The sequence below is a fragment of the Crocodylus siamensis genome, chromosome 6 (genome assembly GCF_052110815.1).
Source record: "Crocodylus siamensis isolate JL-2025a chromosome 6, ASM5211081v1, whole genome shotgun sequence".
Lineage (NCBI taxonomy): Eukaryota > Metazoa > Chordata > Crocodylia > Crocodylidae > Crocodylus > Crocodylus siamensis.
This window is the reverse complement of record NC_143400.1, coordinates 54504487-54531040: the sequence shown is the minus strand read 5'-3', so window position 1 is coordinate 54531040 and position 26554 is coordinate 54504487. Positions and strand designations below refer to the sequence as shown.

General features: G+C 48.4%; 1 protein-coding gene across 3 annotated transcripts; it reads right to left on the bottom strand.

Annotated features, from left to right (window-relative positions):
- Window positions 1-1952: 1952 nt before the first annotated feature.
- SLC35G2 (solute carrier family 35 member G2) lies at window positions 1953-26096 on the bottom strand. Of its 3 annotated transcripts, none has more exons than XM_090051688.1 (3): window positions 16377-18169; window positions 14721-14842; window positions 1953-3815 (listed from the first exon to the last, which is right to left on the bottom strand). In XM_090051688.1, the coding sequence occupies exon 3, from the start codon at window positions 3791-3793 to the stop codon at window positions 2558-2560; it is 1236 nt and encodes a 411-aa protein (XP_089907814.1). In that variant the 5' UTR covers window positions 3794-3815; window positions 14721-14842; window positions 16377-18169; the 3' UTR covers window positions 1953-2557. The 3 variants fall into 3 exon arrangements, with proteins under 3 accessions (XP_089907814.1, XP_089907817.1, XP_089907815.1); XM_090051691.1 differs by having other exon boundaries at window positions 1953-3811; XM_090051689.1 differs by lacking the exons at window positions 14721-14842; window positions 16377-18169 and adding an exon at window positions 26024-26096.
- Between the last annotated feature and the right edge of the window lie 458 nt (window positions 26097-26554).

The following is a 26554-nucleotide window of genomic DNA, read 5'->3' as shown; positions in this document are numbered from 1 at the left end:
ATGAAAGGAGCTGGATTCAGCCCATGGGAACAATCAAGCTTGACACTCATGAATTAAGCTCTTTCATTCCACAGCTGAGCAATCATTACCTGCTAGTGAAACCCCCTTCTTATCCAAGGCCTCGGTGATTAGAGTGCTTGCCCACAGTATAGGAACCCAGGGTTTAAATCTCTCTCCTGCCAAATCAGTGGTACACAACTGATGGTACACAAGCTGAATCCAGCCTGTGGTACGAGAGATCAGCAGCAAGCAGCTCGGCCCATCCCATCCCATCCCATTCCCTTGTTCTGTGCCACCCTGCTGATCCCCACTGCCCCTGGAGGTTAGCTTGTTCCCTTCCCTCCCTCTGATACAGGCATCCACCACCCTCTCCATCTCTTCCTGCCCCTACTTCCTTACTTGAGGGCTGCAGTGGCCTACAGTTCAACCAGGCCACAAGCACCTGTCCCACTGCTGTGAAAGGTTGCGCTCCCCTGTGCTAAGCAGAGTTGACTTACCTGTCTCCCACTTCCTCCCAGGCTACAGGCGCATCTGAAATGGGGAAGGGGGAACACTCAAGTCTTCTTTCAAACCTCTTTCACCTTGTAGTAGTTAAAGCGGGGGACTTGTTGCCACCAGACGTGGTGGAAGCTGACAGTTTAGCCAGGTTCAAAAAGGGACTGGCAGATTCTTGGAGGAAAAGGGCATGAGTAGATATTGAGCATGGGAGTGAGGGGCACAGCCTCTGAACCAGAACTTCCTGGATCTTCAATGCTGGATGCTGCATGCAAGAGGAACAGTGGGGGAAAAAAACCCTGGTCAGACCCAGTTCACTCTGTCTTTCAGCACCCTGTCTCTGCCACTGTGCGATACAGGAGACTGGACAAGAGGGACATGTGGTGTCTGACCCAATAAATATCAGTTATTATGTAGTAGAAAAAAAGTTTCACTGAGCTGAAGAAAAGAGAATGGGAATAAAAGTGAGCACAGCTTTGTAGTTTAGTGGCTTGTGTTGAGTATAGGTAGTCCTCTGTTCCAGCCCCTGCTGCACAGGTTGCCTGGCATTGGAGTTTAGCTACATAAACACTCCCTGGAAGACATCTAGACCGCAGTAGTCCCTTCCCTGGAGTGAGTAGTTTAGAGTGCCCTAACTACTATGCTACTATTCTTTTACATGTACAACTTGAACAGGATGAATTGAATGTTGCCTGCCTCCATCTTTGGCTGGGATGATCTAGCTGGGGACAGTCCTGCTTTGAGCAAGGGGGTGAACTAGATGTGTCCTCCTGAGGTCCTTTGCAACCTTTATTTTATATGGTTCTGTCTCTATCATCCCTTTCCAAGTTACCAAGAAATGAAGGACTACAAAAAGGGGTTCCATAAATAAGTTGGACATAAGAGAAAGACCAAGGAGCTGTGGGTCTACTTTTAAATAGTCGGCTGTTAACAGAAGATTTAAAGGAGGAAAAGACTGATCATTAGCAGAAAGCAAGGTCAAGTTGTACCTTATAGATTGCTAGCAGCCAGCATGGAATTGTTGAAAACATATCATGCCAATCCAGTTTGCTCTCCTTCTTTGGCAAAGTAACTAACTGGGTGGATGAAAGGAATGAAATGGGCATGGTGTAGTTGGACATTATTAAAGCTTTTGATATAACATTTCCATGAGCAAAGTTAAGAAATGTGGGCTAGATAGTTACTATACAGTTGGCTCTATAACCACAAGAAAAGGGCAGTTATAACCGGATCCATGTCACAGTGGCAGGAGGTTGCCAGCATGGTTCAACAGGGGTCTGCCCTTGGTCCAATGCTATTTAACGTGTTTATTAATCTGTTATTACAAAATGATTATGTAATGATTGCAAACATTGTGGAGGATAGAAGTAGAATTCAGAAGGATCTTGATAGATGGGAAGGATAGGTTCGAGCATTGGCTTCTTACAGAAATTCTGACAGAACTCCCTTAGCAGGCCACAAAGAACACCACTTTATTGACTCTTCTCCTTGCAGTTACGTAAAGAATGTAAGTGATCATTATAACCATGTACATGTTAAAATTCTTAGCTTTAAAATATTACAAACAAGTACTGTATAAGTTACCATGAAACATAAACTTCCTGCCTCAGTGGTGAAGGTTGATATCTGAAATTCATTTCACTGCCACATTTTCTACAGGTGCAGCACCCAGGAATGATGAACAACATTAAATCCTACTATCTCAATATTTTTTCTATGCAAAGATGGGAGGTCACCCTTGACAGAGTTCTCTATACTTCATTTTAATGCTTACTATGAACCAGCTGAGAATAAAACTTTGTTTGCATGTTGAACATTTTAAAATGATCTTACACATTAGAACAAATTTGCTCCTGGTGCAGCTCTATTAGAACCAGATGGATGGCAACATAGATCCAAGGATGGCAACACAGTTATATCCAGTATGAATTTGGTCCATTATATTTGACCTAGAAAGACAGCACTTGGTCTACGGCACAGTATAAAAGACACTGATAAGGGAACAATAACTTCACATGGCAGTGCAGAAACTGTTATTGTAAAGACAACAACAAATTCACATTCATTTAATGGAAGAATCTATTATCTCCTGATAATCCTGCCTTCCTAAGTGCTTCCAGGACAGCTTATAATATGCAAGGAAAAATACACTGATCATAATGATGGCTCCCCCTAGCAGGTCGTAGATGCTGGGAAAGATGCGTAGCACCGCCAACTGCAGAACCATCACTATCACAATCTCCAGATGCTGCACTGTGCTGACCAAAGCTGGGTGGAATTTACTCAGGGCATAATAGACCCCCAGAAAAGCCATTGTGGAACATAGGCAGATGGCAATAAGATAGCTCCAGGTTTCTCCATCCAGTGGAATGATTGGCTCTTGAAGAAAAAACATGGTGGAAGCTCCCCACACTGTCCCAGTCCAGCCAAAGGTGAACAGTGCAGTCCACATGCTGACCTTGTCATTGATTGACTTGTAGACTATCATGGAGAGAGCTGTCGTTAAGCCTGCCATAACCGTCATAGTATAGCCAAAAGCTTCCTTCCAGATGCTGAGTAAAGAGTGTTCTTCATTAACAATGTTGGGGATCATGACCAGGCAGACACCAAACACACTGGCAACTACTGTAGCAACGTCTATGTAAGCCATTCGTTCATCTATCAGTAAAAAAGCCAAAATGGCACTAAACACAGTAGTGGTAGCTCTCCACATAATAGTCCCATTACTTGGGGGAACAATAGTGAAGGAGGTATAAGCGCAGGTTATGGAGATAACATTGCACACGCCATAGAAGAAGAGCCGCAATCTGTATCCCATTGGGCCGAAAGGGGCCTCGTGGTAATAACACACAACTATGACAGACAGCACCTGTAACACTGAGCGAATGAAAATGAGTTCTAGGGATGGCACTTTGGAACGATCAGAAACAAGTCTAGTTATTAGAGCCACGCATCCATGCGCTAAGGCAGATCCAAACAGCACTATCCAAGTCTTTCTATCCTGGAATAGGCCTCCTTCAGCAAAATTCTGCGCTTGTCCAGTCTCACTGGTTTTCGGCTCTTGTGCTGCTGGAGGCTGGATATCTATACTCCCAAAGAAGGTTCTTCCTTTCCTTTTCACATCGCTGAGTAGCCTTTTCTTTGGGTTGTCCTCCACAAAGCTTTCAAAGTCTTCGCTCATTTCTTCATAATCTGCTTCTCCAGGTTGAGGATAATGGGAAGTATATTTCACCGTCACTGTGTTGGGATGAATTTTCACCCGTTTTTTGACAGGGTATTGTTTGGAAGGAGAATCCATGTCCTCCAAGAACAAGGCCTGGCTTTGAAAGAAAAAGAGAGAGAGAGATATGAAGTGTTATTTTCATTCAATCAATACAGAAAAACTCACTAGTGTTGCATGACGCAACCAAGTAGGCTTTGTCTTCCATGAATTCTTTTGATGTTTGTTTCCCAATGTTACCTGCTCAGTGAATTGGAAAGTCAGGCCGCATGGATGTTGGATTTAGAAGCCTAACTTTAGGCACTTACTTTTACAAATCATGTTTGCCCATATGGCTCCCCTTCCTGCTTAGGCAAAAGCAACTGGCGTTTTAACCCTTTCACAGCTGAACTGTCAGTGGCTCTTAGCTGCTGGAGACAGAACTCTGTGGGTGGATCTAAGCTTTTGAAACTTGCTAAAAACAGTTTGCAGGGCTGTGAAATAAAGGAGAGAGACCAGGAGCAGCTAACAGACACAAAATTGACTAAGAAAGTATAGCCTGATTAGTGGGACATCAAGCCCGTTAAAAAAAGAAAAAAGAGAGCAGGTCATAGAAGGCTGCGGAGTAAAGAGAAACCAGCGGGAAGTGGGTAGATTATAATGAGCCATCAAGTCAACTGACTCCAGCAGCACTGCCTGAGTAGAAGTGCCAGTGATGCTGCTAGCCCATTGGTTTTAAATGTGGGTAGAGCAGCAATCACAGCAGGGTGCAAAACCTACCCCCCCGCCAGATCTGCTTCTCCTGGCATCCATCCTTCCCTCCTCACAGCTGCTAGAGAGAAGAGTAAGAAAAAAAGCAGCTGCCATCATACAGCCTCCTCATGTTTTTATTTTGGGCAGAGAAATCACCATCCCAGCTTCAGATGCATCCAATTTTGGAAGGCTATTTTTTGGGGAAAAGGTGTGGCACACAAGAATATATGGTATTTTCTTTATTATGTTACTTCATAAAAAAGAGAAATGCATCTTCCCTCGTCATCATCGGTGGTGCTCAACCTTTTTGCCCTGTGAGCTAGATCAGAGGCATTCGGCCAGATTGGACACTAGGTCCCAGCACCACCCCCTCCCATTCCCTGCATGCTAGCACTGGGCCCTGGGGCCTGGCACCACCCCCTCCTGCCCCTGCATGCTGCAATTGGCCCAATGACACCCGCATACGGTCCTGTGTGCCAGGATCCAGCGTGCAGGGCTCAGGGCTTCCCATGGGTCTGAAAGTCTGGCAGCAGGAGAGTGGTGCCACTGCTCCCTGCTGCTAGATTTCTAACTTGTGGAAAGCCCCACAGGCCAGATGACACAGCACCACAGGCTGGGGGTTGTGCACTGCTGGTTGTCATCATTATTATTCTTATTCCCTTGATAACAATGTCCTGTTTGGACCTTTTCAATCATTTAATCATTCTGTGATGCTGAATGATTTTCACTCTTTGCCAGGTGCTAAGAGGTGAAGAAAAGTGGAATATCAGAAATAAATTTGAGGCTGGAGAAAAGTACAACCATGTTATTCGTCCGTGGGGCAGAGCATCATAGAATCATAGAAAATGAGGGTTGGACGGGACCTCAGGAGGTCACATCTAGTCCAATCTCCTGCTCAAAACAGGACCATCCCCAACTAGATCATCCCAACCAAGGTTTTGTCTAGCCAAGGATGGAGCTTCCAGCCCCTCTCTGGGTAACCTGTTCTAGTGTTTTACTACCCTCCGAGTGAGAAAATTCTTCCATTGCTGCATAATACTGTGGACCTAAATCTTGAGAACCGCTACAATTTTCAAAATCCTCTGAAGTTGTATTTGTATTTTATTATTTACATAGAGAGACTAGATCAGATCATGACAACCCTTCCAGCTTGAAAATCTTTTAATCCCTTCCTGTCTCCTTGGTTCCCCTCCTCCATCCTCAGTGAATCAGCCTGGTAACCTGTGTGCCCCATTAGACTTTCTGCTTTACTGAACCATCTTCATTTCCAGTTCTCCATGAAGGCTCACCAGGGCTCTTTACATTGATTCTTGATGTAACTGACACTCACTCCAGAGGAATAAAACCACCCCAAGCCCCTTTCACGCAGAAGTAGTACTTTTTTCACACTTTTAGACGAGTCAGATGTGCAGAGGATGGAGTCTTTATGGCTGCCTGAAACAGTGACGTCCAATGAATAATCAAATGCAACAGGCAGTTCACTGTAGGGTATGCTGGTGACACATCCCTCACCATCACCAGAGCCCTCATCTGTCACACAGGCCAAGTCATAGCTTGCCTTGGAGCCCTCTCCTAGCTACCTGAGAGTACAGCGGTTTTCAGAAAGGGTCAGAAGAAGTCATTTGAGAGAAAGGAGAAGGACATAGGCAGAGCATACCCCTTCTACTCCACTGCCATTCCTAAGGTCAGCCAAAAGAACCCTCTTGCAAATATTGTCAGTGCACCAAACCCGCTTGGCAAAAACACACGGGCGTATCCAGGGTTTCCCAAAGTGGGGTGTGGGAGCAGCAACCCACATGGGAGGGGTGGCTGCATCCCCTGCTCCCAGCGTCCTGTGCCCCCACCAGGATGGGCATACTGAGCCGTGGGAGTTTCTGGGGGCCTTTCTAAGCCCCTAAAGTGGGTGAAAATCCTTCTCCCTTCTTCCTGCTCTGAGGCTAGTCTGCTTCCCTCCCCTCTTCCCCACTCCCACCCTCCCTACTGCTTTCTTCACTGTTCAGGCTCAGGGAGGCTCCAGAGCCAGCAGCTGGGGAAGGAACAGTGGCAACAGGGTGGCTTGAGAGTACTTCTCCCCACCCTGCCTGGTCCCAGAGCAGGCGTGGGGAAGGGGAGCCCCTGTCCTTCCCTGCTGCCACTGTCCCCATCCCTAGCTGAGCTCAGCTCTAGTGTGGGGGGGGCAGGAACAGCCTTCTAATCCATACCGCCCACATGACTGCCCCAGCCACTGTGGGGTTTGCTGTGCTGGGCACTCTCCCCTGCTCCTCTTCCAGCCATTGCAGTGTACAAGAAGGAATGAAGCATGAGAGAGAGAGCAGGAGTGTGCAGGTCAGTGGTTGGGGAACTCTCCTGATGGGGTAAAATGGTGGCATAACTGAAGGGAGGGAGAGGCGGCAGGAGCCCTGGGGGCACAAAAATAGGTACCACCACAACAGCAGAAGCTGAGCGCAGTGCCGCAATCAACACCACAGCAACCAGTGCTGCCCCTTGCCTCACAGCTGCCAAAGGACAGAGATGTCACCTCTGAGGGAACACAGGTTCCCATCCCCACTCTAAGGGCTGTTCACATACCGTATCCACCATTTATTGCAGACAACTAAAACAGGAAAGATGCAGCAGCCGAGAGTGCCATCTCACCATGTCGCTGTGTTTTTGTCAGCGTGACCTTGTCGTCATACTCTACAAGACATTGCTGGAGGGACTGGATGGGGGGTTAGAAGAGCATTGAGTCCTGCCCAGCTGGTGTAGGTAATAGCAGGGTTACGATAACTCTTGTGCAGTCTTATATGCAGCTATTACAGCTGGCAGCAGTACCTTCAAGACAGCAGAAACACTTTTGATCTATAAGGCAGAGGAGAATGGGATCTGTGAGCATGTGACAGGCTTCAGGCTACTTTTGTCTATGAAGAACGGACTGACAAGAGAGCAGCACGGGACCTGGCTGTGGTTTTTGGCTGGTGGTGCCAAGCCCTTTCACCAGCAGCTTCCCAAGGCAGACTCTGCTTCCTACGGCCTGGTCTTAAACGCCTGCAGGAGCCTGTCAGACACTGGCTGCTAGAAATGCCATAAGGAATGACAAGCTAACAGGCTGCAAAGCACCAGGGAGGAATTCTGTTTCCTCCTGGTCACCAAAGTGGCAGCTTTCAGTTGACTAAGTAGCATCCTTGGCACTTATGTACAGGTAGCCTTTCTATTCCCAGCAGACAGGGAGGATGGGGGTGGGGACAGGGGACGACAGTAGTGTGTCTACACCCTCCCTTTTGGATTGGTGCACACCATGGGAGCCTCCAGAGACTTTAGGTCCCCGAAGCATGTGAAAACCCTTCCCCCACTTCCCCTTCCAGCATGGCCTTTCTGCCACTCCCCACCTCCCTGCTGTCCTGGGGCAGGGAAGTGCCAGAGCCATTCCTGCCCGCTGCTTGGTGGCTGGGCTCAGCTAGGGACATAGACAACAGCTGCAGGGAAGGACTAGGAGTTCTCATTCCCCAAGCCTGTTCCACCTCAGGCAGAGGAGGAAATACTCTCTTGCCATGCTGTTGCCACTGACCCCTACCCAGCTGAGCCCAGGCCTGGCTCAGCCCAGCTGGCTCTGGAGCTTCCCGGCTGGAAGCAGCGGAGAGGCTGGCAGGGGAGTTGGGTGGTGGGATGAGGAAGAAGATTCATAGACTGCTAGGGGCTGCAAGGGACCTCACAGATCATTGGGTCCGGCCCCCCAGCTCTAGGCAGGAAGCTGATCAAATGTTGCTCAAATCAGGTGCCTGGCAAGAGTGGAACCACAACACAGGCCAGAGAGCAGGGGACCTACCTCTGAGCAGGAAGGGGAAGGCAGAAGGGATTTTCTTCCGTTTCAGGGACTTAAAAAAAAGTTTGTACACACTGGTGGGGGCAGAGGGGGCTGGGAGCAAGGGGAGCAGCCACCCTTGCAGTGCAGGCCACCTCACCAAACCACACATACTCGTTTGCCTGCTCCTGGCCCTATAGTTCTCACTCATGGCTCTCAGGGGGAGCAGCTTCTAGAGGAAGCCCTGGGCAATGCCTGAGCAATGTTTGGGCAATGTTTGAGACCAGGCTGTAAGAAGCAGAGTGCAATGCTTAGTCCTGTGCCAGGAAGTACAAAAGCCACAGAGTCAAACCAGTTGAGCCAGGGTGTCTAGCTCTTGGACCTTTAGCTTCTCAGCAGGTACCCTAACCACTCAGTTACTGGGGCTATAACATGAGAGAGTCCTCCTCCTCTTGTGTTTAACATCCACTAATCCTGGGTTATAGGCTGCCTAGATTTTTGGGCCTTGGATGCTAGTTGTTTGAAGGATTGGCACCTTCAGCAGCACCACCTGGTATCAGAGTGGCACCAGTGGCACGGGTTAAGCTAATTGCTTGTAGGATGTTGGGTTTAGTGGATAAACTCAAGCCCTTCAGTTAAACCCATGCTGCTCAACACCTACCACCTTGCAGTAGCTCCAGCCTTTGACCCTCCTGCCTCACCCCTACCCTGGACCCCAATACCTTGTTTCTTCTTCCCTGTCCTATGTTCTGGATTCCCTGGCTCCTGGCCTGGTCTCAACTATGGGTTTGGGTGTCACTACAGACTAGGCACATAGCTTGAACTCCTCCCTGCAGACTCGGGTACTGATTGAACCCTGTGTGCCCTCACACTGCTTACCCCCTAATCCACTACACATCCACAAAGAGTGTGTACATGTAGCTGGGCATGTGTGTGGTCAGTGTATAGCTTGCTGTTCCTGTTCAGCCTATGTGCATGGTGAATGTGCCCAGATATGTGTCCATGTTGCCTGGAAACAGAAAAATACTGTGTAGATGACTGAAAGCCTGCCACTTAGTCAACAAAGGGGATGTGGAATACTACCTTTAGGGCTAAAAAGAGAGTAAATCTGCACTGTAGGAACTGAATTGGGGGCTGAATCATCAGCCACTGCAGACGACAAGAGAAATCCAGTTCTCGCCGAACCTGCGGTCTTTATATCATAAGCAGACTTCTTATTGAGTACTGGTATTTGTTGTGCTGCAATACTGGGGGTGGGTTTCACTAGAGGCTTTGATATGCTAATAGAACAAACTGGTTTCCTGGGCAATATATCTTGAAGGACAAAGGTAGGGAAAAAAGGACCATTTTGGGGGCCATGAACTGACAGAAATGTATTGCTTCTGGCTGTTGGTCAGAATACAGCCGTGGGGAAACCAGCTCCACATGCAGTAATGCCCTGAAGTATAAAACACTATTACGGGAGTGCCTGAAGTTACAAATATCCCAGCAGAACTGGCATTTAGCAGAACTGGTTCAAGCTGGAACAAAGGGCTGGGGTCTGGGTCTTTTCTTCTTGCTTCTCATTGCTTTTTGGAGGCTGGCTGCTTCCAGAGCCTTTGGCCATGACTTGTGGTAATGTGCTACTCTGTCAAGGTTGATGGTAGTCTTACATAGAGTTTAGATCATGGATTGTACAGGATGCTTTGGATAGGGATGATCCTGCCTCAGGCAGGGGTTGGACTAGATGTAACCTCTGGAGGTCCCTTCCAGATCCACTTCTCTATGATACTATGAAATCTTGTTAAAGTCTATCATATCCTGTCCACCTACAATGTCTTTGGTCTCTCCCATGGTTGTGTGCCTGCCATTGTCATTACAAGAACTGTCTTACTGAAAGAATTCTCTGGTCTTCACAAGATGTGCCCGTACCAATGCTAGCTGAGCATCCCAGAACTTGTCCTTGGCTGGAGCAACCCCCATGAGGCCGCTCATTTCATTTCCTCTGAAAGTATCCAAACAATTGACTGCCTCGGTATCTTCATTTCCTACATGCAGCTAGTGAGGAGTTAAGTTGCAATCCCCACCCCTGCTGCTCTGGCTGCAACAGCAACTGGAGTCTCCAGGCTTCTCCCTCCTCCTGCTTTTGTTGCCTGACCCTACCCCATGGGGGAGGGCACACAGCACAGTAACGGGGGGCCACAGGTGTACACGGGGGCATTCACACAGTGTGTGAACCAGGCGTCCCAAAGTTCATCCTCCTGCAGCCCCTGCTTGTGCTTCTGCAGGGCGTTTGGACCCCAACTGAGAAGCTAGACAGCTCTGGCATGGAGGGCAAACAAAGGGGACCCACAGGATTTTAAAAGATTTGCTTTCCTCCCCTGTGTTGGGTCCAGTTGTGTTTTGCTCAGGCGTATAAATGTAGCTGTGCTGTGACTGACACAATGATTGGATCTGGTCTGGTGCACTGTACTTATTCATAGATTCATAGATTGCTTGGGGCTGGAAGGTACCTTGCAGATCATCGAGTCCAGCCCCTACCCCCCCAGCTCTAGGCAGGAAGACAACTGGGGTCAAGTGACCCCGGCGAGGTGACTGTCCATTCTCCTACATCCAGCTAGGACCAATGTCCCTGTGACCGACTACAGGGCTTGGGTGGGCAGACCAACACCAAAACTTCCACAAATGTCCAACTACTTCAGTTCATACCAATAAGACTCTTTTGTTTGAACTTCCAATCAAATCAAGGTGGCAAGTTGTAACAATCAGTACCAACTACACCTCCACCAATGCCTGGTGCTGCTCTTTCATTTTGGGGTTATGCATTATCTTGTTTTATTGAGTTGTTCCTGATTTGGTGCACACACACATGTGTGTATGCATAGGCAAGGAGGCTAAGCCTTGCTTGTGCATGGTAGAGTAGCTTTCCAATAGTTGTGATTTATTCCCCACCAAGGAGAATGTAAAATTAAGGTGTGCCTCCTACACAGATGCTGTATAACGAAGTAAATCACTGTCATAAATATTGATCAAAACATATCAAATTTATATTAAAAACTTTTTTCCCCACAATTTTATCCTTTGGGGATAGGGAGTTGTATATCTTTTATATAGCTGCATCTTATACATCATTACAGTGGTGCTCAACCTATAGCCCACAGGCCAGATCCAGTTTGCGAGGCCATGTCATCTGGTTCATGGGTCCCTCCACCAGCCCAGATATTTGGTGGCAGGGGAGCAGTGGCAGTGTTAATCACTGCTTCCCAACTGCCAAATTTCTGGACCCGTGGGGAGCCTCACAGGCTGAATGAAGCGGCCCTGAGCTGCACTGCACTAGCAGAAGGCAGGGCAGGTTAGCACCTCAGAGCCTAACCAGCTCAGAGAAGCAAAGCTTTTGTAGGCACCCAACCACGTCATCAAGTGTCACCCACCAAAGCTTTCGCTTCTCTGAGCCAGTATCTAGGGTGCTACGCGTCCTGTCTTTTGCCTGACTACAGACTTAACACAGCTAGCTCTCTCTCTACTTATAGATGGGAAAACAAAGCAATTATCATAAGCAAATATTACATTATATATGTGAAATCCAAGATGGCCAAGGGTTAAAGGAAAAAGTATGTAAGTAAACACCAAAGTAATCCTGGTTTAACAAACATGTCAGGCTACATCAGTGAAAACCAGAAAGCCTACAGTTTTTTAGCAAACCAACCAAAACTATGGTTGAATTATTGCACAGCTGGGCCAATGCATCTCTTACCAATAAGCAAGGTAAATATTGCCATAATTAGAGCACTTGATTACATACATCACAGTGGAGGTGCCAGCAGGTAACCCACACAGTCTGTAGGTGCACAGTCCTAAAGATCAGACACGTAGTAAAACATACCATGCTGTTGGCTACCATCAAGGAACCCTTTCAATGACAGCTTCACTAAGATGCAGTGACAATTGCAGGCAGACACCTGCAAATATTGAAGAGCAGGAGACATAAGGCTACCTTTTCCTATTCTTCCGTTATCCGAGGTGTGTCTTCCCAAAGATCATGCACAAAGCTATAGATAACAGTGATAAGGGAAAGGGAAGATAGGCAGGTAGCACAGTACTAATGGCTTTATCTGGGAGCACGCAGACCTTAGTTTTACAGCTAGTTTATTGTTTGCTACTATTTTTGGCCATGGGTAAGACACCAAATAAGTACAATTTTCACTCATAACTCCTGAAGCTGCCCATTTTCCAGTTGCAGCAAACTTTTCCATGGCTGCCTTTCTACCTCATCAGACTTCTTCAGAGACTCATCAGCACATCTGTTAAAATACACCAAAAATGTTCTGTCGCACGCTTAGCTAGCTTGCCCTCTATTCCCTGGAACACGTCTTCTCTTTTCCAGTCTGGATTCTCCAAAACATTCACATCACCTCTGCCAGGAATATGGTGATCGGGCATACTGGCTTTGTTAGGAGATTCCTATTAGAGACAGATTTTTGGAAAACTTCAAAAAACATTAAAATAAGCATTTTCCTCTTGCTAGGGAAAAGAACAGCTTACTGTTTCCTTATGGAAATCAGTAAGGTGAACTGTCAATGGAACAGATCAGAAGTTAGAAGTCCTGGTATCTACTTCCCAGTTTCATAGAAGAATGCATGGGGCTGCCAGCCAAGAATTTAATTCCACTCTAATTTTTCTTCCACTTATCTAGTGCAGATGCAGACCAGGAGAGACCAGCAGCTAGGAACAGCCTGTCAGTCCACAAAAGGACTCTTCAAGTAGATATGATCACTCACATGACATCAAGTGAAAAAAAGAGAGACTTGCTTCCTGGCACCTCTCCCAAGCTCATTCTTTCTGCAGCCTAGTTCCACAGAGATTGCCATATCTTTCCTTCTGACAATTTCTTTGTTGTTGCAAGAGCTGTCTAACTGATCTTAAAGCTCCCAGCCAGCCCACTTTGGGACTTGACCTATACCAGCAGCCCACTGTAGCCTGCTGAGCTTCATACTCCTCCAGCTATGCTGGTCTTTGAACCCATCTTCTACTTTTTGTCAGGTTACCACTTTTGGGGGGAGCTACTGCTGCCCTCCTCCTCTCGGAGGCATCCTGTTGGCCCCTATGGTACTTGCTGGACAAACAGAACAAGGCCCCATATCCAGCTCAGTGGCCTCTCTCCATCTGTAACTTGACATCTTTGCATGCTGCGTTTGATCACTTCCAAAATGCTGCTGAGACTGCCGGATCTCAAAATGAGTGAAAAGGGGTGGTGCCATTTGGTGAAAAAGTGTGGAAAACAGAAAAGCCAGTTTTCCAGTGGGGCAAAGGAGAGGGAAGTTGAGCTCATGGAGTGCCCATCTGCTACTGCCAGCTGACAAACTGCTCAGTTACTGCATACCATGCTACCTGCACCTGGCAGCAGCTCCGCTCACTGCTCTCACTCCTCAGCCTACAGTTTAGCCAGAGAAAAAACAAAGTGCAGCCCCCACCAATAGAAACTCCTGACAAAACTTAACTATATTCCCTTGCTCTGAATCTGGAGACAGCACACCATGCATGTGCATGTTTGCATGTGTTTTCACCCTCATTTCAATTCATGAGCTATCAGGTTTTTAAAGCATTTTCTATATAACTTATTAACATCCTGCAAACTAATTTCTGGTCTGTTTTGGGACAAGAACTCCAGAACGTAGCAAGTCAAGAGATGTTCGGTCTCAACGGGTAACAAAGAGATGCTTGCTGGACATCAACAGAGTCATCTATTTGGGAGGCTTGCCTTTGGGCTCTAAAAAGGGCTATCATTTTGTGCCAACCTAGCATAGGTAATAGCATGGTGGGAATTTGCTGTACAACTTAACTATGAAAGTTATTACTAATACATAAACGCATGTCACTGGTTAAGGCAAAACTAATAAGCATAAAGTATGATGGATCAGCCATACCATGTAAGTCTATGCCAGCTGCATCTGGGCAGAGCAGTGTCACATTGCTTTAGGATGGCCCCAGGCAGGAACTGTTGTCTGCAACACAGAAGCCAGCTGCTACCAGACAAGGTTGAGCAAGGCAGAGGGAGGCAAAGATTGCTTTGGTCAGGGAGGCATTAGGGAGGAAGAAACAATAAGACAGCATGACTCAGAAGACATGAGAAAAGTCTTTTGATTTTTACCTACCCAACTACTGGGCCAACAGTATTCAGAGCTTTATCAGTTTCAAGGCCCAATAAGGCCATTACGATCAGCTAGGTGAACCTGCCATATCCCAAAGGTTGTGTGAGACTACACCAGAGTTGGGCAAAATGCAGCCCGCCAGGCCATTCTATCCGGCCCACGGGGCCCCTAAAAATTTCAAAAAAATTAATATTTATCTGCCCTGGCTGCCTGTCATGCAGCCCCCAATGGCTTGCCAAAACTCAGTAAGCGGCCCTCTGCCCAAAATAATTGCCCGCCCCTGGATTACACAGAGCTTCTAGAAAGATGGTCAGTCTTGCTATATAGGCTGCATGCGACAGACTCAATGCCTTGTGCCAATGATTACCTGTTGGTCCTGTTATCATTTGAAGCTTGCTTCTGGTCTGAATTTGTTTAGCTTCAGCTTCCAGCCACCGCTCTTTGTCTGTTTGTGCCTATCTTGTTCTTTACACAATAAATATGGAGACGCTACAGAAACAAGGGGAGAGAGTCTAAATAACCGTATTTAATGAATATCGACAACATGCAAGGTCTAGCTACTTATACCTGCTGCTGCTCTGATTGGGCTCTAAAACAGGACAGAGTGAGTGCTATTAGAGAGGTCACAAACTACTTAGGATAGTCTCCTTTTTGCATACACTACAGACCCCTCTACCTCAATGTAAAGGACATCCCAAAACATTTACAAATGCATTCCTATCAAAACTGCTGCCACTAACTACACAGCATGCTATAGCTTCAGCCTGGAAGGGGATTTACAACTTCACTCTTGATAAGGCCCATCGGCATTACAGCAGCATCTGACTGCAGCACGCAGCAGCCATGCTTTCTGGCACTGCTCTATCAGCTGCATTTTCGCTCTTTATCAGCCTTGATGTGCATCAATCTTGCATTGCCTTCACTTGAATAGGGAAACTCACTAGGCTTGGAAAAACACCTACCACCAGCGGGTGAGGTAAATCCACTAGAGAATTATGCACTCTGTTGCCTCTGTAGGCCAAGCTGCACAGCCTGGGAGAGAGCAGTGAGTGGAGTTGTTACAGGTGCAGGTGGCAGCGTGGAAGACCGGAGCAGTTCCTATGCCTACAGCATCAGATGGGCACTCTGGACCCAATGTCCTCTTGCTTACACCAGTGCAAATCAGGGTCTCCATTTCCTTAATGTCATCAAAGCCAAATGGCTTTGGTATAGACATTGGGAGGAGGGTTGCCCCCTTCTATAGCTGGAGACACAACAATCCTCTTCCTGAGATCTCTTAAGTGTATATTAACTGCTTCTGCAACAGCAAGACATGGGCCACTGTGGTCCTGCTACTTTACCTGTGGCAGGTCAGGGTGTGATGTCTTGTGTTTGTGGCAATGTTGGCAGCAGTTTTACTAAGAAGTTAGACAAGAATACGTTTGGAAGGTTTGGGCAGAGATGATCCTGCCGCAGGCAGGGAGTTGGACTACATGACCTCTGGAGGTCCAGTCCAGCCCTACTTCTCTGTGAAATGGGAGATCACAGAAACACTGTTAGAACAGCTGCTCAGGGATTCTTCAGCTCAGTATTTTTTCATTGAAAAAATGATAATTAGGTTAAACTGAATCTTAGCAAAACTCTGTTTCTGCCTTGAACATTCAGCCGCACTGAGTGAGGACTGCTTCCTCCGTACAGCCAGGCTCTGTTCTCCATCTCCGTCTGTCCTGGTCATCTGCCTACTGATTCCTACAGCTGCCTCCTCTGCAGCTGCTACACAGCCCAGACAGAGAGCATCCCTCCCTGGTGCTCTGCTCACGGCTCTCACCTTTTGGCTCCTGTGCTTCTGCATCAGACTTGTTCTCCCATACCGAGCCCTACTCCCACCAACCACCTCCTCTTCCCACCCTCATTCACCCTCTGCATCCTTCCTCCCCCCCACCTCTATATCCCATTTTCTGCCACCTTCCCACAGCCTTTTATTGGCCTCCCCTTCTGCACAGAACAGCCCCTTTGTGCCCCTCTCATGATGCCACATAATCACCTGCTCCCCCTTTGTACCCTTCCTCAGCATGCAGTCCTTGCAGAGAGCTCAGCGAGGTCTCTGCACAGTCCTTGGGCTCTTCGGTGGGTCTGAGCTCTGGTTCTGGCTCTGGACTGAAGTATATGTTCCTTGGCGAAGGGACTGCTTGCAGTCCTGCTCTGGTGGTAGGAAACCCTCCAGCATATGGACAGGCAAATGAGCAGAATTGCCACTGAGTGACAGGCACAACCTTCCTTTGCTCAGCCAATGCCCTGTTCCAGGCAGGGGACACAGATCCGTACGCAATGCTGGGTTGGTGGTGGTAACCTTGAAGCCACTCCAGGCACAGTCAGGCCACTTCTTTTTTGGTTACTGGGACCAGACGGGCTTCTGTTCATTTAACCAGTCTCTAACACACAATGCAGAACTTCCCCCATAGATGTTTTCATAACATTGTTGCTTTCTGTAACGTCACCTCTTTCAATTGTCTCTGATAATCCAGCAGTGAAATTACAGCAACGCTAGACCCTGCATCAGCCTCCATTTAAGTCAGGCTCCTTCCACTTGCAAAAAAATTGTCACCGCACTTCATGTATTATCACCTAAACAAAGCATCTGCAGAACTGGTGCAACTTTCTCAGTAGATCCTGCATTGTCCACTCCAAAATAAGGAATCCAAATCCTCTTAAGTTGTGCTTTCTGCACTGACCAGCACCGTTCCTGGGGGGTGCCCCACCGTGATGTTATTTCTACAAGGTTTGTCCTTGAGGCAGCAACTCCTTGCATTGTGAGAACATTTCGTACAGTGAAAGCAAACACTCTCTGACTGTTGTCTGTACCGTGCTTTCCACTTAACCCCAATTTATGAGCTGCACAGATCACATGAAGCTATTCCAGCTCCCTGACGTCTTTAAGAGCTGTCTGCATTGATAAAGTAATTTCTACTGCCGGTTTCAGGGTCACATCAGCCTCAGTCAGTGACTAATTGTGGTTCGCTTCATTTAGCATATCACATGCTAATCGGCCTCATCTAAATCCTTTCCAAACTGACAATATGACATTAATGCACACAATTCATCCACATGCTCGGAAGCTCTCATTTGCATTTTTGATTCTGTTTGTACAAGTGGAAATTTCCTGCAATCAGTCCTTGCTTCGCTGCTACGTGACGCTGGAGAATTTCTACAATCTCAGCAAAGGATTAGTCTGCTGGCTAAGTAGGAGCAGTCATGCTATTATACAGCAGGATGTAAGTTTTATCCCCCTATGACAGTCAGGAAACCACTGCCCTCTTCCCATTCCTTAGAACAGTAGCTCTGACCTGCTGTTTCTGTCTCTTGATATAAGCATCAAGCTATCAAATTAGTCTCTCTTCTGAAAAAATAATTTGACCACCCTCATCTTTTTCCTTCCAAAGTGAGAAATGTACTCACAGACACAGGGGCTACCAGCTGCAGCTTCATATCAATTTCACTGTCGTTGAGCCTCAGCAGTTGCCACGTTTCACTATATTCCTGGACTATAATCCCATTCTTAACGACCCATATGTCTTCAGCTCTTTGGATAACAAATGTGGGGGGGTGGGAATCACGTGGGTACAGGCTGGGGCCAAATGCTCATATATTAAAACTCCTGCTGTGCTCTGGTTGGGTTCTGGGGGCTTCTAAAACCTGGAACCTACAACCCAGTTGAGGGTACAGAAGTTAAAGAAATACCATCCTATTCCTGTACATTACACCAGGGGTGAGCAACCTCTTCCAGCTGCGGGCTGGAATGACCTACCCTGGGTCAAAAGTAGTGGACAAGCAAGTGGGTTCTAGGACCTGGCAATTATTTGTCTCTGTGGTGGCATGGAGAAAGCAGCTGCAGCTGAAGGCCCTGTCCGCAGGCCAGACTGAATGGCTCCTCTAACTGGTGTTGTCCTATCCAATGACCACATAACTCTTCTGTCAGTTAGGAATGTGAAATCGCTCTCAACTGACACAGCTCTGTCTACAAAAGCCCTAGTGTAGTCACAGTTATAGAATAATCATAGACAATGAAGGTGGGAAGGACCTCAGGAGGTCACATCTAGTCCAACTCCCTGCTCAAAGCAGGACCTGCCCCAACTAAATCATCCTAGTCAAGGCTTTGTCTAGCCAGGTCTTAAAAACTTCCAAGGATGGAGATTCCACCAGATCTCTGGGTAACTTGTTCCAGTGCTTCACCATCCTCCTAGAGACAGTTTTCCTGATATGTAACCTAAACTTCCCTTGCTGCAACTTGAGACCAATTTTCCTTGTTCTGTCATCTGCCACCACTGAGAACAGTCCAGCTCCATGCATTCAGGTAACTGAAGGCTACAATTAAATCCCCCCCAGTTCTACCAGCAAAAAAGGTCCTGGGGTCAGTATTGACTCTTTCAGTACTGGAATAAACTACACCAGGAAAAGATCTTTTTGCTGGGACAAGCTGCATCTTCTGGTACACCTCTGCCAGAGATTTACAACCCAAGCTTTTCTAGTGCAGAGAGGTTTCATTGGGGATATCCTAATGGCTGACTCAGCAACACACGCAATACTTCCAAGTTAATGGTCTAGTCTGTCTCAGATAAAGCATGAATCCTGCTCCCAGTCCACTGCCTAAGGCAGAGCTGTAGGTCTGAGCTTTTGGGGGAGTTGTGGTCATATACAGGAAACGTATTTCAAGCTTTTCCACACGTGCCAATCCTGTAATACTTGTAAGCATAACAAAGCTCCCAGGCTAGGCCAGGGGGCTTGTAGCACGCCTGCTCAGGTAATAAAGACAAATGGTGTAACAGAGATTTCATTCACCCTTGATCTCTGCGTATGCTGTTAGCTCTTGATCCTGAAGGTGGGATCTGGAACTGCCTTATCCCAGGAGATGAGGGGTAGGGAACATCTAACCATGAGGACTGAAAGCCATTCCCTTAAGATAACTCTTTTTGGTAACCCCCACAGAAGGGATGATGGGTATGGAAGTCAGATGGGCTGTGAAAGCCCCAGGCTGTTATTTGCTGACAACACATCTGTCCTGGACAAAGGCAATGCTTCTCTGCAGCAATCACAGCGATGAAGCATATTAATGACTCGGTGACTCATTGAGGCCTGGTACTACACCCTGACTTCCTTCCACTTGCAGCATCACACAGGGACAGATTGCCCAAGCCTTGCTGCTTGAAAAGGGTCAGTTTTAGAAAACTAAAAATAACCAAGAGCTGAATGGGCTGGAAGGAAAAACATAGCAGAAAAATATGAACAGAGGTAGTAGATATGCTGAGGGAAGTAGTAGATACCCTGGAAGGTAGGGCTAGGATTCAGAGTGACCTAGACAAACTGGAGGATTGGGCTAAAAGAAATCCCATGAGGTTCAATAACAAGAAGTGCAAAGTCCTGCACTTAGGATGGAACAACTCCATGCATTGATATGGGCTGGAGGCTGACTGGCTGGGCAGCAGCTCTGCAGAAAAGGACCTGGGGGTTACAGTGGACAAGAAGCTGAATATGAGCCAACAGCGTGCCCTTGTTGCCAAAAAGGCTAATGGCATACTGGGCTGCATTGGCAGACGCGTTGACAGTATGTCAAAGAAAGTGATTATTCCCCTGTATTCAGCACTGGGGAAGCCACATCTGGAGTACTGTGTCCAGTTTTGGGCCCTCCACTACAGAAAGGATGTGGACAAGTTAGAGAAAGTCCAGTGGAGGACAACAAAAATGGTTTGGGGGCTGGGGGACATGACATGCTGAAGGAACTGGCCTCATTTATTCCAGAGAAGACTGAGGAGGTATTTATTAGCAGATTTCAATTACCTGACAGATGGGTCCAAAGAGGATGGAGCTGGCCTGTTCTCAGTGGTGGCAGATGACAGAACAAGGAGCAACGGTCTCAAGTTGCAGCAAGGGAAGTCTAGTTTAGATATTGGGAAGAATTTTCTTACTCGGAGGGTAGTAAAACACTGGAACAGGTTACCCAGAGAGGTGATGGAATCGCCATCTTTGGAAGTTGTTAAGACTCAGCTAGACAAAGCTTTGCCTGGGATGATCTAGTTGGAAATGGTCCTGCTTTGAGCAGGGGGTTGGACTACATGTGACCTGAGGTCCCTTCTAACCATCATTTCCTATAATACACATCTAAGCCAGTGGGGGCCAACCTTTTTGGCAAGCATGCCATAAATTAGCCCCATGGCCTCCCTGAGTGCCACTCTGATCCCTCCCATCTGATGCTCTGCTTTCCACTCCCTGCCCTATCTGCCATTGTACTGCCTGTCTAAATGTCCCCCCAAAACCATAATTCCACAGCTAAGAAACCACTCTGCTTAAGGAGGGACATAAAAGCAACAAAAAGAAAAAATCACAAAATAATAACTTAGACCCAAATCCTACCCCACTTCTGTGACATCCAGGTGATACTTCCAACTAGACATTTAAACACCGTGCCAAATGTGTCTAGGTGGGAATCGGAGGGAGATGCAGGGACAGAGGAAATGTCTTACTTCTGTGGACATGATGAGATTTGGGAGCTGAAAGTGTCTGTATGGAAAACAGAGCGAGGTAGAGGAAGAAATGTTGCTCTCTTCTGGAAGGGCTCAGTGAGAAGTGAGGGACAGGGATTCTGGGGGTACAACGAGATGCACAGGCGTTAGCATTGCAGGAGGCACAATAGGATGTGGAAGCTATGGAGACATTGGTAAGCGTGGTTGTGTAAGACATCAAATACGGCAGTGACAGTGTTCTTATGGAGCACAATGAGATGTGGGAATGTTGACTTCTGAGATGGCACCACAAAGCATGGGTGGTTTGCATCTTACAGAGCACACCCAATGAATTGTGGAAGGAGATATGGCTAGGTCCACACAAGGATGCTCCGCCTCACCTTACCACCCATGGGGCTGGCTCAAAGAGTGGCACCTAATTCCAGGCTGTGGTTTCCAATACTCCTTACCCAGGGCATGGGAGGAATTAGGTGCCTCTAAATGGGATGCATGACCAGCTGGCATCTTGCAGGGATACCTAACCCATCCTGTCACAAGACAAGTGAGGTAGAAATCCCTCTGCTCTCAGGATCTGAAGCAACTCTTCATTAGGTCCCTTCCAGCCTTATGTCTATGAAATCTATGAAACTCCCTCTGGGTTCGAGGGAGGGGCCTATGTCACACCAGCCCAGCACCATCTCCTGGAGAAAAGTGCCTAAGATGTCCCTTTGCTAAACAGCGACCAGTTCATTCTTTTTCTTTTAAAATACTGGGGAATGCCATCCCCCAAGTTTGTCACAATAGCCGACAGTTAGGGTACCTGTTCAGGAAGGGGTGTCCCTGCTTCAACTACTTCCTCTGTTGGGGGGGGGGGGGGTGTCAAATCCACATCTCCTGCCTTCAGGCAAACCCCCAATCACAAACCAGTAGGCTCTCTGGGGTAGTCTGGCACAGGCACGCTCTGCCGCTCCTCTTGTGGCTGTGCCAGTGGGCAGAAAGAAGACACACTCTCTTAGGTCAGAGAAAGGGATCACAAGAGGAGCACACTGACCTTGAATCAGTCTTGGGTGTAGCCCTGCCACGACAACAACAGTTCTGGATATGCACAAAAGCCAAGGTCTAGGCACACAGAAAATGTTACTGGCGAACACTTCACCACCAATGGATTTTCAGGCAGCTACAGGGCCAGGCCAAGGTTTTGAAGATTTCCCTTTGGATATGGGCACCTACCTTCCACCTAAATCCCATTTAGACCCCCAAGTTATTGTGCAGATCTGGGCCTGCAGTGTTCTTCAAGAAGAGGGGTGGAGGATGCCCCCGCAGCCCTCTCTATCCCAGAGCACTCTTTTGGGAGTGGGAGATGTGGGTTAGAGCCTCCTCAGACTGACGAAGACCCACAACACAGGTCTCCCACTTCCTGGGGATGTGCCTCTTAAACTGGGCTCCATCACCCCAGGGGACTGGTTAGTCAGGCCCAGGATATGCCTATCATATTGGTCTCATCTAAGCCCAATACAGTAATTTCTGAATCTGAAATACAGTGGGCAGGGTGTTGGAGCCTAGATGCTCAGCTGAGCCAGCATGGCAGCAGCTTCCAGGGGGATGCAACTATGTCGTTGGGAAGTTGATATGGACCTTCCAACCATACAAAGAGCAAACTGAAATCTGGAGGCTTGGGAAAGCACCAGGGCTTTCTCCCTTACCCCTTTGTCTACTCCCAGACAAAGAGGGTGGGATTGGGACTGGGCATCCATCCAGCTAGGAGGAGATAGTGGAGGCTGACTGAACTTGGATATCCAAAGGGAACTAGTAACAAGCCAACAGGCTTCCACGAGAGACGTTTGTGTATCGTAGAATTTATTTCTGCCATAGCTTAAATGCTGAGGCTCTCCTAATGACACGCTGCAGTGCAAGTAGGGCTCCACAGGCCTGCTGGGCTTTACACGTAGCTGGGAAGCCAGCCAAGCAGGTGCAGCTAGTGAAGGTGGAAGTTCAGTGGACACCACTGAAATCCCCACATGGCCTCTGCAATGGAGCTGCACAGGGGTCTCAGATGGCACAAGCCCACTTCCTGTGGCTGGTGCTCAAGCCAAATGCAATGCACACCCAGCCTGAGTTTGCAGGGCCAGCAGCGTGTTTTCAGTCCTGCCTTGAAAACATACTACGTGAGATGCAGCAGAGCAGGAGGAATGCATTCCCCATTGTGCCCTGGGACAAAGTCCCGGGCCATCCCTAGCAACACTCCTGCATATGAGAATATCAGCCAGAGCCAGGGCAGATCCAGAGGGGGTGCAGTGATATGGATGCACCCTGCACCCCTTCTGCCACTGCCTCTGTCCCTGGCTGAGCCCACAGCATGGTGCTTGCCCCAGAGCTGCTCCTCCCCTGCTCTGGTCATGGGCTGTCACAGTGCAGTGTGCCAGGCACAGTTGGGGACAGCAGCATTGGTGGCAAACAGGTTCCTCCTTCCATTGCCTGCTCCTTGCCCATCCCTCCCCCAGATAAGCCCAGCTGGCTGGATGGGAGCAGGTGCTGAAAGGAGGAACCCACCTTCCCCACTGCTGTACCTGGCTGACAGCCCTGGGGGAGCCCCAGAGCCACACCTGACCTGCCCCTGCCCTATGCTGCAGGGTGCTGGGCTTAGCCAGAAACAGTGGCAGCCACACCCAGGTTTCCCCTTCAGTGCCTGCTCCTGGCCAGCAGAGAACACGGTGGAAAAAGGGACAGGCAGGGAGCAGGGTGCACTGGATCCTCATAAAGGGCAGCCAGACCTCCAAACACTTCCATCTTATCCCCAAACTGCCCAGACAGCATTTCCATGGTGCAGGCACCCATACATATGCAGCGTGAGTATCTCATGCCCCCTCTCCATACGTAGGCTGAATTAGACACACGTTACATGCTGTGAACAAAATGGTTTTTAAAAGATTTCAAAACAGGCTGCAGTAAGATGGATACAAGGTCAGAGCCAATCTAAAAAGGTTACAGGGGTCTGAGTCCTAAAAGCATCCTGTTTTCTAAAAAAGAAACCCCTTTATGTAACCCTGCATCCATCCTGTTCTGCCCAATGCTTTTATCTTTTTTTCCCCCCTTTGAACACAAGGATAAAACTGTCGAGAGCGACAAATCAAAGGTTGTGCCTAGACAATGAAATCACACTCATTTATAAAAAGCATAGCTCTGACTTCCTGTTTGAAAAAACTGCTTTAGAGCAAAAGCAACCAGAAGATTGTCCTTTATAAATAAAGACAAAGTTGTAATAGTAAATAGCTGTGTTTAACTCCTCGGAATGCAGGAAGGAGTTCATTTCAAATTGTAAGATCATTTAGGAAAAAAGTAATTAACTTGCCTGTTTGGCTCTGATTTTTTTAATTACGGTAATAAACTTAGCAGTAATAAAATATACACTGCATTTATTACGTTGACACTTTCCATATTAAAGTGTAGTGTATATCATTTTTTCAGCACATAATTATAGTTCTAATTTCACTCCTTCAGAAAATGGGATGACTGGCTTTCCTTTGTTGGCTGCATTGTCTCCAGGAAAGGCATTATCTGCGGGGGGGGAGGGAAGGAAGGCCAGAAAAGACTGCCAGAAATGTAATTTCCAACGACGTAGATCAACTCCTTTAGCATCTTTCAGCTATTTCAGCTAGTCAGCTATTTATAGAACATGTTGCAAATACTGCATGAAAGCATAACTTTTTTTTGTGCTTCTTTTGGATATAACTGCATAAAAACAGCTTAATTGAAATGGAGTAAATATTCATATTGATAATTTGTAATATAATACTTAGAGATTTTACTTGCTCCCTGGCTCTTGCCCTGGCAAAAAACATGGCGGTAATTGCTAGAATTAAGTCACAGTTACGCAAGTCTCTAATCTAAAAGCTCAATTTCCCAAAAGGGATTTTATTTGCATCTTCATGACAAGAAAACACATTTATTTAACTTAATGGAGATGGATTTGAGTCCACATTTCAAGCCTCTGTTAGGAGAAGTTTGCCTGAGTTCTCCCACTGCACAACCTCATGGCCTGCGCTGCACACAGCTTGGGCAGGTGTATTAAAAAGAGGGTTTCCCCCCTTCCCGAGGGCTGTTCGCCTCGGCCAAAATCTCAGACCCGGCACCTGTGCCCGGCAGCAGGCTTCTTCCTCCCCCTCCACCCAGCTCCCTGCTTTGAGCCTGGCACCATTTCCCAGTGAAGCAGAAATGGAAGCAGAATGGCCCCAGGACTAGTAAGCATCCTTGACTCCCGTGTAATCCCTGGGCCCATCATGGCTCCAGCATCACTAATACTAGCAATGTCACAGCCACTCCATTCAGGGTTTCATAGCCCAGGTGCCTGCCAGGCATCCAGGCAGCGCCAGGGCAGCTATAATTAATGAAGAGCAAAGTTGAGTGGCTCTAGCTTGGACACCTGAATGTGTGCCTCCGATAGCTGATCCCAACCAAGTTTCAGTTGCAGCCTCTTCCACCCACCTTGGCTGACCTTACAGGTGACCTGCCCGCACCTGCCAAGTGCCTGGACTTCCCTCCTGACCAGAGGCAGCTACTGCCAGCAGCTCGGGGCGGGAGGGCCGAGGGGGCCCAGGGCTGAAGCTAAAGCCAAGCAGCCTCAGTGTAATGTGCATATACACTTGCATGTACACAAAGGCACACGCACTTGTACACACATGCATATGCATGCACACACACACGTACACATACTTAGCATGCACACGTGCACTCACCCACTTGCATGCATCCACACAGGCACACCCACTTGGCATGTGCTCATACTTGCACACAGGTGCACACACGCACACATATCCTTGCCACAGACACCTGCATGCATGCACACACACTTGCATGTGCGCATACACGTGCGCACACCTGCGCATCTATACTCGGCACACACGCCTGCCTGTGTGCACACATGCACATACACTTGCACACATATGTGCATATATCCTTGGGGCACACACCTGCAGACGTACACCTGCGCATGCACACACATGCACCTATACTTGACACACGCGCACACACGTGGGCGCACCTGCCTGGACACATACTTGCGTGCGCGCGCACGTGCAGGTGCTTGCACACACTCTTGCACGCGCGCACACCCGCGTACGCGTGCAGGCGGACGTCCTCGGCACGCTCGCGCCGCCCGCCCCGGCCCCTGCGCGCCCAGCGGCGGCGCCGCCCGCGGTACCTGGGCCCCGGCGGGCGGGAGCGCGGTGCGGAGACGCGGCGGAGGAGCAGCGCAGCCCGAGCCGCCGCCGGGCGCCGAGGAGGGCGGGCAGGGAGGGGGCAGCGCCGGCCGGAGCGGCGAGCATGCCCAGTGCGGCTGCCAGCCCCGGCCCCCGCCTGCGCCCACCCCCGTCGGGCTGGTGCCAGGCGCCAGGTCCGGCGAGGGGGGGCCTGGGGCCGGGCTCGTCCTCTTTGGTGCCCCCCTCCCCACAACGGGGTGGGAGGACGCGTGCCAGGAGCCGCCGCGGGACCGAAGGCAGAGGCCTCCCCTCGCCGGGGCCTGGCGGGGCCCTGGACAGCGGGCTGAATCTCTCCCGGGAGGTTTCCAGAACGGCAGCGGCCGGCCGGGCAAGGGTGCCCGCGCGCTTGCGGATATTGGCTGCGGGTTACGGTGTGTGGACTTCACGTCAGGAAGTCCACACGCTATTACATTTCAAAACCCCGCTGGACTGCTGTATAAATTGGATTCAACATTTGATATTTATTTTAAAGA

Bases quoted from the DNA above. Each gene is read 5' to 3' on its own strand.
- SLC35G2 (XM_090051689.1), bottom strand. From the start codon at position 3,793: ATGGATTCTCCTTCCAAACAATACCCTGTCAAAAAACGGGTGAAAATT.